Source organism: Perissodus microlepis, chromosome 10 (genome assembly GCF_051167445.1).
Source record: "Perissodus microlepis isolate ML-2025 ecotype Zambia chromosome 10, ASM5116744v1, whole genome shotgun sequence".
Lineage (NCBI taxonomy): Eukaryota > Metazoa > Chordata > Actinopteri > Cichliformes > Cichlidae > Perissodus > Perissodus microlepis.
In genome coordinates, this window is record NC_140470.1 from 498,021 (window position 1) to 518,625 (window position 20,605).

At 42.8% G+C, this 20,605-nt stretch overlaps 1 protein-coding gene across 1 annotated transcript in view; it reads right to left on the bottom strand.

Moving 5' to 3' along the window:
- Positions 1-5,145, bottom strand: part of sim2 (SIM bHLH transcription factor 2) — a 39,886-nt gene extending 34,741 nt beyond the window's left edge. The window contains exon 1 of the mRNA XM_084941333.1: positions 4,627-5,145. Within this exon, the coding sequence (XP_084797459.1) occupies positions 4,627-4,801 (175 nt within the window). The 5' untranslated portion in view covers positions 4,802-5,145. The remainder of the gene's footprint in view (positions 1-4,626) is intronic.
- Positions 5,146-20,605: the final 15,460 nt, after the last annotated feature.

The window sequence follows — 20,605 nt, forward strand, 5'->3', positions numbered from 1 at the left end:
TATATACAAAAGGTTGTTGGAAATTTGTCATTGTTTGTTTTCATTGGAAGAAAAAACAAGTTGGGTTTTTAGTATTTTTTACAATCTGGGTGGAATTAAACCAAAAATATTTAATCTCAGAAAAACTTTTAGAATATTTGGCACATTTTTCTACTATAACTATTTATTTATGTGTCTAATTAAGGGTAAAAACATGTGATATTTGTGACACTGAGTAGACTGTTGCTGCTGTCCAACATACAGGATCAAAAGTTCAAAGCACTTTGCACAACTTTCCTCATTCATTGAATTCATACATGTGCTTTTTTCTTTGTTTCTGTTTTCCATTGAAGTGCTTTCTATCTAACATTTACACACATTTATAATGCGATGGCTGCATCGGAGAGCAGCTTCGAGGTTCAAGGATATTTGGCATGCAGACAGGAGCAGATTGAACCACTGCTGTTCTTCTAGAATCGGACCGTGTATTAAACATAATTCAATTTTCAGATCAACAGGAAATCTCTAATGTTAACTTTCCTTTTCCAAGACTATTCTCCCACCTATGCATGAGATTTGCCCTCAGCTGTGTATTCTGTATGTTGGCCAGGTGACATACAAAAATGAATCAGTGGGAGTATTCTGAATATTCTGAAAATATGTATTTTACTATATAAAGTTATTACAGTGTTCTATAATTTAATAACATTATTGAGCTGCATCCTTCTTTGTATCCACAATGGAACTAATTACTACCTACTGTATGTATGTATGCTCTGCCATATTTACACAGTATGTGTGGGAAAATCTGAAAACAGACAATAAGGGGGCGATGAAATATGAGAATCGGCCTGAACAGTTAAGGCTTGACATAATTCATCTAAACTCTTTTTTGTCATCTCGTCATGGTGTCCCAATCACACAGTGGAAGGTTTGGTTTTAAATCTATGACTTGGAAACTAAGTGAAACATTTTCAGGCTACATAAATATGGAACAGTTCATCTCTGCACAGTCAGGTCCTGCAAAGACATTTAGACAAACTGTAAACCAGTGTCTCTGCTAATCAAGCAGTTTGAACTAATTCTGCTTTTAATATCAAAGTTATTTCACATGAAATCTGCTGAAAGCCAGAGAGTGAAGAGATGTGAGGAACACAAAGTAAGTGTTTGAAAAAAGAAGGAGAACAAAGTTAAATTGTTGTTGTTGTTTTTTTACATATTGGAGTGAATTGTGTTATTGTGTCATTAATACAAAAACGATCCAGTTAAATTTCTCTAACTATGCCAGTAATCCAGACATTTGCTGTCAGCACAATAATGTCCTCACAGTCACTCCTGACTCCAGAATCTGCTGTGGACTGGTGTGTGCATGGAAAAGAGACAGAAGCAGCTTTACATTGAGAAACTTTTTATACCGCAAGTATAAAAAGTTGACCTGCCATCAGATGACTTGATTAAAAATATATGTTTCTGTATTTTTCACACTGTATGTCCGTGCTTCACGCTGCTATCATGAAATTTAACCATACGTCGGGGACAGACACATTTTAGCTGTTAAAAGATATGAAAAGTATCCAACAAAATGAGACATAAAAAGCACATTTTTTAAAATCCATATTGAGACAAGTGAAACAAATAAAAAAAAAAAAACAGTGAGGTACACTCTACAGCGTGTTAATACTGAAGAAAGGTTGTCTCGATGCATGCTCGAGAATCTGGGCACAGAAATCAAGTTGATTCTCTTCATCCAGGTCTGAAAATATCCAGAAAAACAGGATCAAGTCTCTGGGAATGCAAAAAGTATTCTCTGAATTCCAGTAAAAAAAGAAATCTATCTATCTATCTATCTATCTATCTATCTATCTATCTATCTATCTATCTATCTATCTATCTATCCTCTATTAGAATAATAATAATAAAATAATAAAATAAAATAAAATAAAATAAAATAAAATAAAATAAAATAAAATAAACTGTAAAGAGTAAAGAATGTTTCTCACAACCTCAGTTTGAGATTGTTGGTATTTTCTCTGGATTGTTGTTCACTCTCTACATTACAATATAAATATAATGTCATAAACAGCACAAGAAGCTCATTTCTCTTCTGCAAAGACACCTGAGTGACCTGCTGTCCCAGCACCCATCAGAGGTCAAACTGAGGTACGATTTCTTCCCCAAGGCCACTGGAACTACAGATGAATTCAAATAGCAAAATCAGAATAGCCACTGTGTAACTCATATATATATATATATATATATATATATATATATATATATATATATATATACACACACACACACACATATACATATATATGCTTTTTACATTTATTTTTATTTATTTATTTTACATTTATCAGTTGGACATGTTGGTATTTGAAATTATATTACATTTAAAGTAGGGTTGTTGCTTTTTTAAAACGAAATATTAAACCATTCAAATAAACTGTAAAACAGCAATAGGAGTCATCTCACAGCCCACTGAGGAAATAAAAAAAAATCAACAGAGAGTTTTTATTTTGCAACAGTCTCAGGAGGAGCGACTGGAAAACAGGTTACACTTGCCTTCATTACTCACAGAAGGCTGAAACGACACTAGTCATCTTTTAATCAAAAGAACGTGTGCGGACTAAAGAGTAGTACACGTGTACCTAATACTGCGTAAACTGTACATTTAAATAGAAGGAAAATAGAGCAAAATAGGTCATATTAACCCGCAACACTTAAAAAGTCACGTAATCACACTACTATAATAGCATGTAATTATATGTAATTATTTAACGTAAAGAATGTTTGTATGTTCACATTGTTTCGACGTCAGGTGAGTATTTCTACTTTGCTTCAAGGCCAAACTAATGTGACGGTAACTCGATTTCAATCCTTTGAGTTCAAAGTTTATTTTGCACAATGACACTGATGAGCTAATAAGACCAGAACAGTTTTACAAACGAACAACAGATATTAATACTTAATAATAATCAATAACGCAATAAGATCACGTGACAAATATATTTCAACGTGGATTTGACAGCAACAGAAGTGAAATGCATGCTTGTGTATTTCTTTTGAATTTATGTATATCTCGGTATGTGGGTAATATTTTTAACACATGTAAAACTGACAATTTGATACAAAAAGATGTTTTTTCATGTTTACATTCCACTTGAAATTTCAATTGAATGAAATATTTTCTATTTTTTAACTGCAAACAGAGAAAAACAAGAGTCCTGCATTGTAACAGTTACAGTTGTTGTAATCCTGTTCGTTTTTAACATGACGCTGATGTCAGCCTTCAGGCGGGATAAATGCTGTCAGATTATCCCGAGGCTCCCGATGTGGAGCGTTTAGCTTCAGCCAAAATGATGCCAAACTAAACTCTGAACATAATAAACATTTAGCAGAAGAAGAAATAAGCTCTCCGTGTCAGAGCGATGCAGTGAAAGAAACAGACCATCAGAGACAAACGAAGCTTCCTTCATTAAAAGCAGCCTCAGCCGTGCAGTAACAGGCCCACGCTTATCTCTGCACTCACTTTAACACAGGCTCAGCACTGCTAACACGTTTAACTTTGACGGTCACATTTACACAGTCATTCTTTCACAGATCCACAGAAAGTACAGGCCACATCTGGATGCTGAAACCCATTTTCAAATGTAAAAAGAATGCAAGCTGCGATCTCTGCTGGAGAGAACAATAATAATAATAATAATAATAATAAAGCGCTTCATAACCTCGCTCCTCCATATTTATCTGATCGTCTCCATACAGAGAGTTTCCCTTCTGTCTGTTCCACCTGCCCGCCTGACTACCGTGGGGCTACCGTGGGACTTGTTCTGCCCGAGTCTTTGGATGCACTTTCAGCAGATCTCCGGACTACAGACCTCCTCTCTACTTTTAAATCGCGTCTTAAAACCATTGATTCTAAGTCGATTTTAACCTTGTTTAGTTTTTATACTTTCATTTTTGTTTTTTTGTTTTTCATTTACCTTTTGTTTTTATTTTGTTGTACTAATGTAAGGTGACGCCTAGAAATCAAATGTATTATTATTATTATTATTACATTCTATTTTTATGTAATATTATTAAACCAAATAAAGCTCTCCGTATGGAGACGATCAGTTAAATATGGGGGAGCGAGGTTATGAAGCGCTTCATTATTATTATTATTATTATTATTATTATTATTATTTCAAAGATCGTTGGACTTCCAGCATGAGAACACATTTGTGCTGAAACACAGCGGCGTCCCTGAGCAGGACTCTGTCTTTCGTCTATGACGCCTTTAGAAATCCACGTCTCGTGCATCTGTATGATGAAACTTTGTTGTCATTCGTGGATTACAGCTGGATTAGACTTCAAACTCGGTAAGAATCCACGCGAGAACGACCAACGGGCCGGTCAGTGACTGAAGCAGACTTTCTGAGTGTTGACAGAGTTTTCCCGCACTGCCCCAGTGCCCACGGGCACTAATGAAATAATTCATCTTGATAAATGAGTCCGGCGTTTGAAGCAGACATCAGTGTTTAAACTTCCAATCTACTGTGTCCATCTAACTAACAAAATAGTTATTAATAATTATTGTTATTATTATTGGAAGAAAACCTCTGGTCTGAATCGGCTACAAATGAAAGGGTGTCGGGTGCCTACCGTCGGGGAGAATGCTCCGCATCCGGAGGTAGCTGCTCGTCAGCCGGATGATGGAGGCCTTGTCCAGCTGGGAGGTGATGGCCGCCGGCAGAGGCAGCAGCTTGGCCAGCTCATAAAACTCTCCGTTCTCTTTCTCTCTGCGCTTTTTCGCAGCATTCTTTGATTTTTCCTTCATTTGAAGAACTTTCAGTTAAACGCTGCTTGCATGAAAACACGCGACGAGTCAGAAACACGGCGTTTCCGTGAGAACGACTCGCTGTGTGTCGCTGCAGTGCGATGTGCTGAGTGCCGGAGAGGTCCGAGAGTCCCGGGCCTCCTATGCCCGTGTCAGCAGCAGCAGCGCAGCTCCCAGCCCTGTCAACTTTACACTCTCACCTGTGCCACGGCACGCGCTTACACAAGCTGCAGTCCAAACTCGCGAATGCCACGTCCACTTCACCCGGTTTCCACGGCCCTCTGAGCTACAGCCTTACAACTATTCAAGCACAGTCACATCAGAATATAGACAGCAGACCTGTCTCTCCGCCCGCTGCTCCCTGTGTGTGTGTGTGTGTGTGTGTGTGTGTGTGTGTGTGTGTGTGTGTGTGTGTGTGTGTGTGTGTGTGTGTGTGTTTTTGTCCTGTATCTCTGCAGTAAAACCAGTATAAGTCTTCTGCTCACTGAACCTTAAAAAAATAAAGAAAATAAAGAAATAAGAAAATATTTTACACATTAAAGTTCACTAAAAATCACAGTTTTGCCACTAACTGGTCTAAGTGCAACCAAAAACCAGTTCAGATGTTTTAAATTAGCAAGACTATTTCTCAACAAGCAAACACAGGTCACAATGTTAACAACACAGAACACACAACAACACATTTACTGAAACGTTATGAAGGTCTCAGCATAGCAGGCGTTTCCCCAAACAGCTCAAACATGAAGCAGAATCCTGCAGATGTCCTGGAGAGGGTCTCTGTCAGTGAATCATTCATGCCACCAAAACTGTAACACTTATTCCACACAATAAGATGACAAAATTGTATTATTTTAAATCATTCTCATTAGCAGAACAAGAAGGAAAACCTCCTGAATTCTGTTTCTTCCCTTTGCCACACATCCACACAGCCTCCATGTTCACGACCTGCACCTGTGCGCTCACAGCGTTTGATAGAAGACGTGAGAAACTACATTCAAGTTTCTGTCACACGTGTTTCAAAGGTTGCCCACCGAAAGGACTGATCTGTGACGACTTCACCAACAGAGTGATTCTGACACATGCTGATGATGTTGGAAAGAAGGTCAGCGGTCAGAAGCCTGAGTGGGTAAATGCTAGTTCAACAGTCATTTTAGTGCTCCAAGATGTCACAGAATCAATTCATCAAAGTCTTTTTACTTTATAACGAGAGGAATTTCATCCTAGCCGCAGCAGCTGAGTGTGGACTGGATAGTAACTGGAAGAAAAAGGTTTCTTACATTCCTGTAATCAGGCCATTTATTTGCACTGGCAGTAACAGCACGGCTATCGTTTTCTGCACGGCTGTCTGTGGTGATGGATGAACATTGCTCTGGCTAGATTGGAAAAATCTTTCCACAGGTACTTCCTGTAGACTTCTGAATCTGGGCTTGCAGTGTTTTAACAACCAGATTGGACAGTTAATATGTTTTATGTCATTAGTTTCATCAACACGTCTGTTCATTATTAAAACACCTTGGTACAATATGACATAATTCAACTGGATCACACACTGCAGCCTCGAAAATACACAAAGATTTAAACCAGAGAGCAGAATGTTAAACAGCCTGTGCCATGTTATTAAATACAGCAAGTACCAAATGTATTTCTACAATACTGCGTCGTTACTGTGAATTCCATCCGTTTAGATTAGCCAGTGTGTAAAGCAGAGCATGAAATGAATTAAAATGAACTGTTTGATTAAACGGAGGACTTTGAGTATCTGTCACTTTTATGGTTGGTGTAGGCGAGCAGCAGCTGTTGTGTTCACACACTTCCATACATTCATCATCGTCTGCATTACAATACAAACTGCAAACATTAGTGAAGCATGTCTGAATGATTCACTCTAATATTCTCCTCGTGTAAGGGAAAAACACAGCTGGCAAAAAGTAAGCCACAAAACATTCCCGTCCACAACGTTCATACTCGTGTAGCAAATCCACTACCTTGGTGTGCTGCTGAGACGGTTAGTAAATCTGGTCCCAGTGTCATGGTCCCTCATGTCCTCCAGATGCACAGTGAAACTAACCAGCAGTGTTCAGACTGTTAATGCTCCACAGGTAAGAGTTCTGTTTGAGTAAAGAAGGCCTGTAGTTTAATTTTGTTCTTGTAAATGAATCCAGGGTTTGTATACTAAACTTGTGAAACTGCCTCTGCATGTGTGAGCGCTCTGTGTCCCATGGTGCTTCTCAAATCAACCTTGGCGTTGTTTTGTGATCTCAGGTTTGTTATTTTAATCAATTAGGTCATCAGAACTGCTCTCTACTATTTAAAACATATATCAACACTTTGAAAACAGACTCCTACTCCAATCAGTGACGTTATCAGATGACTGTTATGGGGATTAAAAATCTCTAAAAAACAAAGCAGATGTGGTGATTTAGCACACAGAGCAATGAAAGAAACATTTTAAGTCAAGTGAGTTTTTTTTATTGAGTGTGGTCTCAGTGCTTAATGTCAGATTTTGTTTAAGTGTATCCAGTTTAAAGTTGATACATTAAAGGTTACTGTCCCATATCTCACAAGAAGGATGATAAATAATAACAAACACATGGACATTTATTTAGTTTGCAAAAGGGAAATTCATTTTCTTGGTTTTATTGATTATTTTTGGTATGTGTGCAATTGATGATCACCCAAGTGCAGAACACTGTAAAAGTTTATTCAGGGCCCCAAAGTGTCGGTCAGGTATCGCAGGCTTCACAGTTTCAGGTTTTGAGGTTGATCTGCACAGACAGAAATCTGACTCCAGATGATCACAGACCGAGAGCGTACCTGGCTGATGCAAAGATCCGAAGACGACTGAACATTTATTCCAACATTGAGCAGACGGCTCATTGTGACTACGAAGGGCCACACGGGAAGGCGGAGAGACCGGACGACTCGCATTTAAAGAATTTACTTCTGGGTCACTGAGCTTCAGTAAACTAAATGAAGTATCCTTCCACAGGAGTAAAATCACACTGTTGCCTTTCATGTTAGCTAGGTAGTATAATAATAATTGTATAGTGCTTCTCAAATCCCGTATCAATATTAAAAGATTAAGATGGAGATAAACTAAGAATGTTCAAAAATATCAAATCTATACTAAAATGTATTTCTAAATATAACCTTACGATATAAATGAGCCTTTAACAATGAGCTGAGGCAGATCAGTCCTCACAGCAAACGCTCAGTGGCTTCTGTCTTTAAGCTTGACGTATGAAAAGCTAGCACATTTCTGCCCGAGGACCTGAGGCTGCACATTGGTTGGTTCAGGAACAACAGCTCATGTCAGTAAAGGTTTGAACAGTAAAATCTCAATATTAGTTCTCAAACTAATGGGCAGCCAGTGCAGAGCCATTAAGACTCTGCTTGGTTTTCTTGGTTCATGTAAAAAGCCTGAAGTTAATTTCTGATACGTAAAAGTTGAAATACCATTACAATAATCGAATCGAGAGGACGACTAATAGTCTGAATGTCACTAAAACTCAATATTCAACTCAAGTCAATTTTACTTATAAAGCACATTACAAACCAACAAGTGGCGACCAAAGTGTTGTACAATTTGGACAATATCAAAAGAAAGACATTATTTAGACAGGTTTAACAGCCTGGAAATAAAATAGGTTTTTAAATGAGTTTTAAAAAGATCTGCCTATTCCACAGTTTCAGCTCAGCTACTGCAAAAGTCTGGTCTCCTCTATGTCTGGTATTGATCGAATGCTGCTGTTTATATGTTTGTAAAGGGTGAGATTCGAGTCAAATATCACACCAGGTCTCTGACAGCTGATTTTATATAAACTGATAAAGGATGAGACGAGAGGATCACGATGGTCTGAACAGAAGATCAGTTTTGTATTTTAATGTCAAAACATCTCCAGTGGAGCACAGGTCAGACGGGACAGCGATAACAGAACCCAGAGCTGTTTTGGATTTCATTTCAAAGGTTTAGAAAGTTAAGACATTCTACACTACATGCTGTGGTTTTATTTGCAGTGGGATGAGCAGGAGGTGAGTCTGAGTTCAACCTGCGGCCCTTTGTCACACGTTTCTTTCCCTCCACTTTTCTGTCAGTCTTCACTGTACCCATCCAATGAAGTCAGAAAAAGGCCAAAATAATCATTAAAAAAAATACAACACTACAGGATTTCAAAAAAGAATCCAGTGTTATACAGAAAGAGCTCTGGAGCTCTGAATCAAAGTGCTAACCTGATCATAAATGAAGCCGTTAAAACCATCGAGTTAATACTGAAGCCCTGCATAAAGTCCAAGTTTACACATAGTCATGTTGTTTTAAATGAAATGACACATAGTTCACAGACAGGCTCATCTTTTTCTACGATGTGATTTGAGCTGATCTTAAAAATAAAGTCATTTAAAATATGAGTCTTACTGACTGATGTCAGGCTGCCATCTACTGGAGTGGAAGAGTTTGCACAAGTCGTGTCTGGGGAGGAGGGCCCATATTTCACTGGTAGATTTGATTTAGAAAACACAAACACATTACATCCTCCAATGTGTTTGTGTTTCATTTAGGTGTGTATACCATCAGCATAGCACAGGTGGAAAGTGTCAGAACGAGAGCGCTCAAAGACAAAGAAGAAGAAAAGACATGATGGGTAATCACAAAGATTCACATTGCAAGGAAAAACCGTTACACCATAAGCGAGTTGAGCCTGTGACATTTTCCAACTATTTACTACCTTCATTGTTCAGTGTGGGTGGCTGCTCTGTGACTGTCAGCCAGTCTCTTCTTTCTGATGATGCGAGGGATCTGAACTGAGTTTCTTTAAAGGAAAATATATTTGTGTATTTAAAGCACATGTACACACTGCAGTGGCTACACAGCCATAATATCACATCCACTACAGACAAAGTTACAAAGTCAAATGCGATCAGATTGACACCTCAGTGTCAACTATAGATGTTCAATTTGTGTAATGTACTGGGATTCCTGTGATTAGAGCTACTTTGTAACTGTGAAATATCTCATATTAAATGATAAATGGAAGGTTTTCTACTCTACCTGACTCAAACAGCTTTAAACTACTGGGCTCATTATCCTATTCATACACATACTTTCAGTGCTCTCTGTCTGTACTCTGATGGATGCACCGGAGAGCAGCTTGGGGTTAGTTTCTCCCAGGAATATTTGTCATGCAGACTGCGGCAGACAGGAATCAAACCACCAGCCCTCACATTTTTATTTCATTTAGTTTAGTGAGTTCATGTTCTTACTAACTTGGAGTAACTGTGGCCTCATAAAGTATTCTCATTCTAAACTATGACACGTATACAGAGCTAATGAGAGGGGGAAACATTTTTAACATACTGAAAAAAAACAATCGTTAAAAGTATAGGGCTTTGGAGCGTGATGTCACAGGAGGGGGCGTGACCGCCGAGGCGCCATTTTAGCAGGCCAAACAAAGGGCTAAAGGAGCGAAAGCATCAGCAATAGTTCGCCCTTGCTGTGTTGTCAGTTGTTAGATCGCACGATTGGGAAGAGAACAAGCTGGAAAATTTTAACCAAGACCAGTAACACAGAGTTCTGTCTGACCATGTTAATCACAGTGTTTTAAGTATGAACAAGTCTTCTGTCTGGACAGGCTGGAGATCTGCTGTACTTTCCTCGGGGAACCATCCATCAAGCCAGAACCCCGGCAGGAGTGAACTGCTCCATCCACTTAACTCTCAGCACCTACCAGAGAATGTAAGCTTCTTCTTCTTCCCCTTTTTACCCCAAGCCCTAAAAGGCTGATAGTAGCAGATAAAAATTTTGTGAATGTGCTAACTGGAGAACGAGGTGGTTTCAGATTGATACCATAGGTCAGGGGTCTCGAACTGCAGGCTTCGAGGGCCGGTGTCCTGCAGGTTTTAGATCTCACCCTGGGTCAACACACCAGAATCACATGATTAGGTCATTACCAGACCTCTGGAGAACTTCAGGACATGTTGAGGAGGTCATTTAGCCATTTAAATCAGCTGTGATGGATCAAGGACACATCTAAAACCTGCAGGACACCGGCCCTCGAGGCCTGGAGTTCGAGACCCTGCTGTAGGAGCATCTACTAACTCAGAAGAGTTCAAATTCCATGGCGTTGACCACATTGATATGAAAGTCTGCAGAGACTCTCACGCGACGGTGGCCGTCTCGGTGAGGGTCCAGTCCCCGTGAGCCCACCCAGCGCTGAAAGCCTCTCATGTGCAGGCGTCCCAGTGTTATCGCCACTAGAGAAGAGGCCATCAGACCGAGCAGCCTCTGGCACTGTTTGAGGTTCACTGTGTTGCCTCTGCGAAACAGTGCTAGGGATGACCGTATGGCCGCTGTTCTCTCCGGGGACAGAAACGCCCTCACCCGGAGGGAGTCTAGGCTGAGCCCTATGAAAGTAATGCATTGAGTTGGCGTCAATGTGCTCTTTTCCATGAGCGGGGCCACTGCTGCCTCGGTGCATTTCACAAACACCCTTGGGCTCAGTGAGAGACCAAAAGGCAGGACTACACACTCGTATGCTATCCCCTGGAAAGCAAATCTCAGATACTTTCGGTGTGGGGGATATATGGGGATGTGGAAATAAGCATCCCTCAGGTTGATTGATGTGAACGAGTCGCCCGCTCGTACAAACCATAGCAGCGAGGCGTGCGTCAACATCCTGAACTTGTATGTCCTTAAATGCCGGTTCAGGGCACGGAGATCCAGAATGGCTCTCATCCCCCTCCCCCCTTTCTTTGGCACAAGGAAATACCTTGAATAAAATCCACTGTGCATTTCCTCGGGAGGGACAACTCTTATAGCTCCCTTGTCTTTCAAGGTGGAAATTTCCTCCAGGAGAAAACTGGCGGACTCGCCCAGAGCATGAGAGTAAACGAATTCTTTGAAATGTGGTGGAGCGACATTGAAATGCAGCCTGTAGCCCTATTCCAATGTCCTCAGCACCCATGCTGACTGAGTGCAGGTAGCACAGCTCTTCATGTGGAGAGACAGAGGGCTCACTGGCCACTCCACCGAAGATGGCATTTTGGCGCCCCCTTGTGGTCGCAGCGCGAACCATACGCCATTTTGGCGTCCCCTCACCTCTGTCACAGGCGAGCGAGGTGACGGGCTCATCTGTATCATCACAGCCATGGAAACGCGAGTCTCCACGGGCTGCGTTATGGCAGACGTTGCTCTGTTTTTCAACATTTTTTTTTCATGTGTTTTGCAACACTCGACAGCGCCCTCGGCAAACTGCCTGGATGCGCGTGGCGGGGCTTTTTTAATACAGAATGCACGAAATAAGTGCTAGTGAAACAACACTGTGAACTTTGGCTCTCTTTCCCTCTGGCGGGTCCGGTGACAGGAACGCCGGCCCGAGTTAAGCACTCTGTGTGGAACATGTCCCGTTGAACTTGCTCTGGAACGGAGCTGGGAGGCGGCAGGGTGGCCCATGAAGGGGGGAAACTGGGTTCGCTCACGCCTAGAGGAGAGGCTGTCAGGCTGGCCGCTTCTTCCTCCTCACGATCGCGGCAGCGGGGGGAGGAGGAGGGGCCGCTTGAGGTCTGGCCTGGGGAGACTGCTTCCGAGTCCATGGATTCTTAGGGGTCCCGGCAGCCTGGGGGGCTGCCTGCGTCTTAGGCACTTTGGGAATCCTGAAAGCGGGGACCGGGCGAGACGCTGCCTGCGCGAATGACTGGCGCGGTGCTGCTGGGGTGGCGTGCTGGGCCCTCCTCGGCAGGCAGAGTTTCAGAGCCTCATCATCTCTCTTTTTCTCCTCACATCTCTTCTGCATGGATGTAACAGCCGCACCGAAGAGACCTTGAGGGACGACAGGGGTGTCGAGGGCTGCCTTGTAGCACTTATCTGTAGGGCTAACGGTCTGCTTCAAACTTTCCTTTTTGCTAAAGCATATAACCAACAAATATATATATATATATATATATATATATATATGGGCGGGTCGGCAAGAGACGAAAACAGGGCGTTGTTGGAATGCTACTACACAAGTAACCCTGGCGGAAGGGGCTACATGAATAGGATGAGGGACCTATGGATTCTTCGATACCCAACATCCACAATGACGGCGAAACAACTAGTAGCTCAGTGTTCCAACATTCGAAAGAAGGGACTGCTATCACAGCTAGAGATTGACGAGGTACAACATAAATGCTACGGCAAGGAGGAGTCAGGACGCCAGGTCAGGGGGGAGATATCATCACCCCCACCCGAGATTGGGTACATAGCCCCAAGTGCGATAGGAGAAGGATCGTTGAGTGCGAGAGGAACTGACCTGAGAAATAGGATCATGGCCAAGCTTGAAACCTGGATCCCCCGTAGCCGGTTACCAAGATTACGTGAAGTACCCTCAGAAGGTCTGCTAGATGATGTTAATGCAGCACTACGGACGATACCTACAACCACGATTACCGACACTAACAAACTGATCTACAATACGGCAGCAGTGATCAGTGAGATGCTTGGCTACAAGTTGAACAGCCACAAGGGGCAGTACCCTCCATGGAGAAGGAGGCTAGAGAGCAAGATCAAAGCAGCACGGAGGGAGGTTAGCCAACTAACGGAGTTGCAGAAAGGTGCGGCAAAGAAGGTGCATAAGAAATACAGCAAACTGTCCATACCTGAGGCCTTGGAAACTGCCAAGCAAAGACTCACAGCCTTGGCCAGCCGCTTGAGGAGGTACACCAGAGAGATAGAAGGCAGGAGAATAAACCAGCTGTTCTCCACAGAACCAGCAAAGGTGTACTCTCAGTGGCAAGGGAACAATAAGAGAACAGCACCACCAAGGCTGGAGACGGAGCAATACTGGAAGAGTATATGGGAGAAGGACGCAACCCATAACGGCAATGCTCAGTGGCTAGTGGATCTGAGGGCAGACCATAGCGACCTCCCTGAACAGGGACCAGTAACCATCACAGTGGCAGATATCCAAGAAAGGGTCTCCAGTATGAAGAGTTGGACAGCACCAGGGCCCGACATGGTTCACGCCTACTGGCTGAAGAAGCTGACTGCACTCCACGAGCGTCTGGCAGCACAAATGAACCAGCTGCTAGTTAACGAGAGACACCCGGAATGGCTAACCGAAGGTCGAACGGTCCTGATCCCCAAGGACCCCAAGAAGGGACCGGTCCCATCCAACTACCGACCAATAACCTGCCTCAGTACTACATGGAAGCTCCTGTCAGGCATCATATCGGCTAAGATGAACAGGCACATGGGTCAATACATGAGTGGGGCACAGAAAGGGATTGGCAAGAATACCAGAGGTGCAAAACACCAGCTACTGGTAGACAGAACAGTCAGCCGAGACTGCAAGACCAGACTGACCAACCTGTGCACTGCCTGGATTGATTACAAGAAGGCCTATGACTCAATGCCCCACAGCTGGATCCTGGAATGCTTAGAATTGTACAAGATCAACAGGACCCTAAGAGCCTTCATCAGGAACTCAATGGGGATGTGGCGTACAACACTAGAGGCCAACTCCAAGCCCATAGCACAAGTCACCATCAAGTGCGGGATCTACCAAGGAGATGCTCTGTCCCCACTGCTGTTCTGCATAGGCCTGAACCCCCTCAGTGAGATCATTAACAAGACTGGCTACGGATACCGACTACGGAACGGAGCAGTTGTCAGCCACCTCCTGTACATGGATGACATCAAGCTGTATGCCAAGAGTGAACGAGACATCGATTCACTGATCCACACTACCAGGCTATACAGCAATGACATTGGAATGTCGTTCGGACTGGAGAAGTGTAGTCGAATGGTAACGAAGAGAGGGAAGGTAGTCAGAACTGAGGGGATTGAACTACCAGAAGGCAACATTGCAGACATAGAGGACAGTTACAAGTACCTGGGGATCCCGCAGGGGAACCATGAAGAGGCCGCTAGAAAGGCTGCAACCACCAAGTACCTGCAGAGGGTCAGGCAAGTCCTGAGGAGTCAGCTGAACGGTAAGAACAAGATCCGGGCCATCAACACCTACGCCCTGCCCGTGATCAGGTACCCTGCTGGGGTAATAGGCTGGCCAAAGGAGGAGATAGAAGCCACTGACATAAAGACAAGAAAGCTCCTTACCATGCATGGAGGGTTTCACCCCAAGTCCAGCACCCTGAGGCTGTACGCTAAGCGGAAGGAAGGGGGCCGGGGACTGGTGAGTGTCAGCACCACAGTCCAGGATGAGACAACGAACATCCAAGAATACATTGGGAAGATGGCCCCAACTGACCGAGTGCTCAGTGAATACCTCAGGCAGCAGAAACCCAAGAAAGAGGGGGGAGACGAGGAACCATCATGGAAGGACAGGGCCCTGCACGGTATGTACCACCGGCAGATAGAGGAGGTGGCTGACATCCAGAAATCCTACCAGTGGCTGGACAAAGCTGGACTGAAAGACAGCACAGAGGCACTAATCATGGCAGCACAAGAACAAGCTCTGAGTACAAGATCCATAGAGGCTGGGGTCTATCACACCAGGCAAGACCCCAGGTGCAGGCTGTGTAAAGATGCTCCAGAGACAATCCAGCACATAACAGCAGGGTGCAAGATGCTAGCAGGCAAGGCATACATGGAACGCCATAACCAAGTGGCCGGCATAGTGTACAGAAACATCTGTGCCGAGTATAACCTGGAAGTCCCGAGGTCAAAATGGGAGATGCCCCCAAGGGTGGTGGAGAATGACCGAGCTAAGATCCTGTGGGACTTCCAGATACAGACGGACAAAATGGTGGTGGCTAACCAACCGGACATAGTGGTGGTAGACAGACAGAAGAAGACGGCCGTAGTGATCGATGTAGCGGTTCCGAATGACAGCAATATCAGGAAGAAGGAACACGAGAAGCTGGAGAAATACCAAGGGCTCAGAGAAGAGCTCGAGAGGATGTGGAGGGTGAAGGTGACGGTGGTCCCCGTGGTAATCGGAGCACTAGGTGCGGTGACTCCCAAGCTAGGCGAGTGGCTCCAGCAGATCCCGGGAACAACATCGGAGATCTCTGTCCAGAAGAGCGCAGTCCTAGGAACAGCTAAGATACTGCGCAGGACCCTCAAGCTCCCAGGCCTCTGGTAGAGGACCCGAGCTTGAAGGATAAACCGCCCGCAGGGGCGAGATGGGTGTTTATATATATATATATATATATATATATATATATATATATTAGGGGTGCAACGATACACAAAATTCACGGTTCGGTTCGGTTCAATACTTTGGTGTCACGGTTCGATATTTTTTTGATACAAAAAAAATGTTCATGCCTTTTTAATTTGTCATTTATTAAATTTTCACGGCACATTCTGCACCACCTCTCTGTGCGTTCATCATTTGTTTGAAGCCAGCTCACCTCCTGCAACTACTTTTCCGAGAATACGCGCTTCTTTTGTGGTTCGGACTCCTTCTGACATTTCTTTGGAGGTGGAGGAACATCACAGTAATTGCTTAAAGGAGCTTCTTCGACATCTTTAAGAGTTCTAAACAAATGTCTGTCCTCCTCCTGAAAATCTAATGTACGCAAACACGTGTTGCAACTTCTTATCTTGTGTGCGTTTTTTATTTTGACAGCGAATGCGCACCTGCGGACCACTTATGTGCAGCCCTGGTTATTTAGCTCGTCATGTTGCAGCCACAGAAATTCTTTTGTCCATGAAACCATAAAGCTGCACTTTCTTTTTGCCTTATAGTCTGATTTGTCATAACTTTTCCGTTTTGTGGTAAGCTTTTCTTTGGCTGTCACTTCTTCACCCTGACCTGTCTTATTTGGCTCAGCAGAACTAAAATATATATCCTGCTGCTTTTACACACGCACTCACATAAGCTCAGCGATTCTCTGCGCGATCAACCTCTCACATGTTTAAGCTGCGGGAGATTTCACTTGTCATGTTTGCATAGTAAGCTAACGATTGATAAGACGATGTCAGAGGAATTGGTGCGCAAATTATCATCACTCACCAGTCAGTGCTGTCGCTCTCTATACACAGTTCGTGCGATTGCAAAGTGAAAGCAAAAAACAAGCGCAAATTCAAACGCGATTTCAATATGTCACATATTGACAGTGGCTCACCGATGCCAATGACATAATTACCAAGCTACATTTCCGAAAGAATGCAAAAGCATTGACATATATTTTTCCTTCCTACGATAGCCCGACGGGCAGGGCAGAGATAGATTTTGGTAGCCCGACTGGAAAAATGGCTAGCCCCGGGACGTCGGGCTAGCGATATTGCGAGCCCTGTATCTGATTGAGGAATCACTCATCTTTGGAAAAGAGAGTTTATTACAGAGAAATGGCTCTTTCCAAAATAAAAGCTATACTATACGCTTCTTCTGGGCTATATTCTCAGCAGCATATTAAACATATCAGGTCCCCATAAGGAGAATCCTGTGCTAACGGCTGTCTAAATGACTCGGGTAAAGTTTGTAGCATGCGTGCTTGTTGTTTTTCTCTGCTTCCACTTGTCTTTACACTAGGATGATGTCGGTGTAAATGTGCAGTCATATTCGTTGTGTTCCCACTAGTGCTGTCAGCGTAAATCTCGTTGAAATGACGTTAACGCCACAACAGGCAAATCTCCGTTAACGAGCTACCACGGATCACCCCGTGCGTGGGGCTGGACGGCCAACACGTTAACGAGCTAACTGCGCTAACACACTAGCTCCCACCCATGTAATTGAGCATTGCGTGGCACATCCAACATACTGTTTTACTTTTGTCCATGACGCGCTTACCTTCAGGGTCATACTTCACATGAAGACCAAAATAGTTCCAAACGCCAGATCTGAATGAGGGTGGGGGAGGTTCAATTTGCCATGTTGCAAGGAGAGCTTAACTTCTGTCTCGCTAGCTTACCCTGCGCTCAGTGAATCTGCGTTTGACTGCTCCGCCCAGATGGCCCCGCCCCTCCCTGAGCCTGGTACTGCTGGAGGTTTCTTCCTGTTAAAAGGGAGTTTTTCCTTCCCACTGTCGCCAAAGTGCTTGCTCATAGGGGGTCATATGATTGTTGGGTTTTTCTCTGTATCTATTATTGTAGGATCTACTGTACAATATAAAGCGCCTTGAGGCGACTGTTGTTGTGATTTGGCGCTATATAAATAAAACTGAATTTAATCCAAAACCTAAAAAGGTCTCCAGACTCTGTGAGAAGCTCAGACTCCTATAAACTACTAACCTATACTTTCACTGCTCATCGTCATACAGGAATGTTGAGTCATATTGCGGAAACAGTCTTTTTTCTTGAAAGGAAGATTGATCCACTGTAATGTAAGGTTGGTCCAGGACATCTCCGAACTGAAGACAGTCACTCCTTCTCTTCTTCCACTCCAATAAAACCTTTAATTCAGTGGAGCATCATTTTATGTTGACGGTACCTGAATTTTCTTTGTGGAAATAAATTCAGGTGACTCTCCCCCTATTTAATACACACACACACACACATATATATATATATATATATATATATATATATATATATATATATATCCCTCTGAGTCTGATCAAAATCACTACCCTTTCAGCTTGTTCGTGGCCACCTACAGATTAGGTCTGTAATTTTTATTATTTTTGGTTTTTTGCCATTTTTTCTGCATAAAGCTTTTAAGTAACTTCAGTTCTTTCCATAAATATAAAATAATTATTACTTTTTTATTTTTTAACCCTTTAAACACCAGTTTGTTTGTCCACTGCACCAGCTGGACGACAACCTCAAATCTCGCAATTTTATATAATTGCATTGCTACTGAAATTTCTTGTATTATTAATAGTAGAGTCTGGGGCATATAATTGATTCACATCAACATTGATTATAATGCATTGTTATTTTAGTGCAGAGAGAGCAAAAACATAAAAACTCCCTCTCAGACTGTTCGTGGCCAAAAATGGCCACCCCTTGTTTACATTTACAAAATGCTATAAAATTCATATATATTAAGAAAAATGTCCAGTTTTTTTACATGATTTTTTAGATTAGCATCAGGGCTGTTCATGAAAATCAAAATTTCATTAAAATTCTGAAATTTAACCCTTTAAATACCAGTTAGAGCACATAATCATAACAACTCATAAATAGAGAAAATCATAAAATCCCAGTTTTTTTTCTAAATAATACATGCCATCTGATTTATTTGCTAACCATGATGAAGGTTAGATGCATAGCAATAATTAACAGCATCAATGACATTTATGCAACATTGTTTTTTTCTGCAGTGGCAGAAAAACAAAAAAACTCCCTCTCAGACTGTTCGTGGCCAAAAATGGTCACCCCTTGTTTACATTTACAGAATACTATAAAATTATTATATATTAAAACATTTTTCTACTTAGACCAACTTCATTTTTTAAATGAAAACCAGTCCTAGTCATGAAAACCAAAATATAATTCAAAATTAGAAATTATACCCTTTGAATACCAGTCAAATTATATGTTACTATGTTTTTTGGGGGGGAAATAGCAATAAAGTTCAAATTTTTTCAGCAGTTGAATGACGAAACCTTTTTTTTTTTTTTTTTTTTTTTTTTTTTAAATCATTGCAGGTCAGTGCCAGTAACAAAAATAATTATTATTAATATTTTGTATTATTCCTGTGAGTAATGACCCCAATAAAAGAAACTCCCACTTTGTTAGTCATGCCAAAAACGGCCTTTTATTGCTTGTTTGTACAAAATACATCCTCTTTCTGTGTGTGTGTGTGTGTGTGTGTGTGTGTGTGTGTGTGTGTGTGTGTGTGTGTGTGTGTGTGTGTGGGGAAGGCAGGACACGCAAACCACAGAAGAGTGATCTTTGCAGACACTCTTTCCACAGCTGGAGCAAGTGGTTGCCGTTCTTCTTCTGTTTAGACACAATTCGCACCTTTTCCTCATTTTGTTGATGGGCTGTGGGTCATACTCTGATTCTGACTGCTGTATCTCAGCAACAATAGCAGCGGCTGCTTTTGAGCGTGGGGCACAAGGCCGTCTTGCAATTTCTGGAGTCACCAGCATGTAGCCCAGCTCCTCCAGGAACACCCTTCGTTGGTGGGTCTTGGTGGACTCCCACTCAGGATTCACTTCTTTCCACAGGACAAAGGCATTGTATGCTGAGATGTCCAGAAGATTGTAGAACAGAGCCAGTGGCCAGCGACCGGTTTTCCTCCGACAACTGTAGGTGCCAACAACCTTGTCTAGGTTATCCACTCCACCTTTACACCTATTGTAATCAAGGATTGCTGCTGGCTTCTTCTTTTCCCCATCACTGACTGCTGGTTCCCTATGCTTTGTGCTGAAAAGAAGCACATTCTTCCCTCGCTTGGGCATGTAGGAGACTGCCATGGTTGTTTTGGTGAAGGCAAAGAGAGATGAAAGAATCTTCCTCTGTCTCAGCTGAACAAGCTGGGGAGGGAGCTCTGGTTTGTTTCTCCTGATTGTGCCAACCAGAGCTAGTTTTCTTCTGAGCAGCTCCTCTGCCAAGCTGAATGATGTAAAGAAGTTGTCACAAGTGACAGTGTGTCCTTGGAGCCCCTCTGTCAGTTGTAGCACAACTCTCATTCCCTGATTAACTTCCCGGGAACTTCCAGGTGATTTTCCTGTGTAAATTTCCATCTTCCAAGCATAGGAGGTTGCCACATCACAGGTCACCCAGATTTTAATGCCATATTTTGTAGGCTTCTTGGGCATATACTGCCGAAATCCACATCGACCTTTGAATCCAACCAGCTGCTCATCGACACAGACGTCAACTCCTGGATTGAACAGCAGGGGGAGACGAGCAACCCACTTTTCCCACAGGACGCGAAATGCAGCAAGCTTATCGTTCCTGAAACGTCCCGG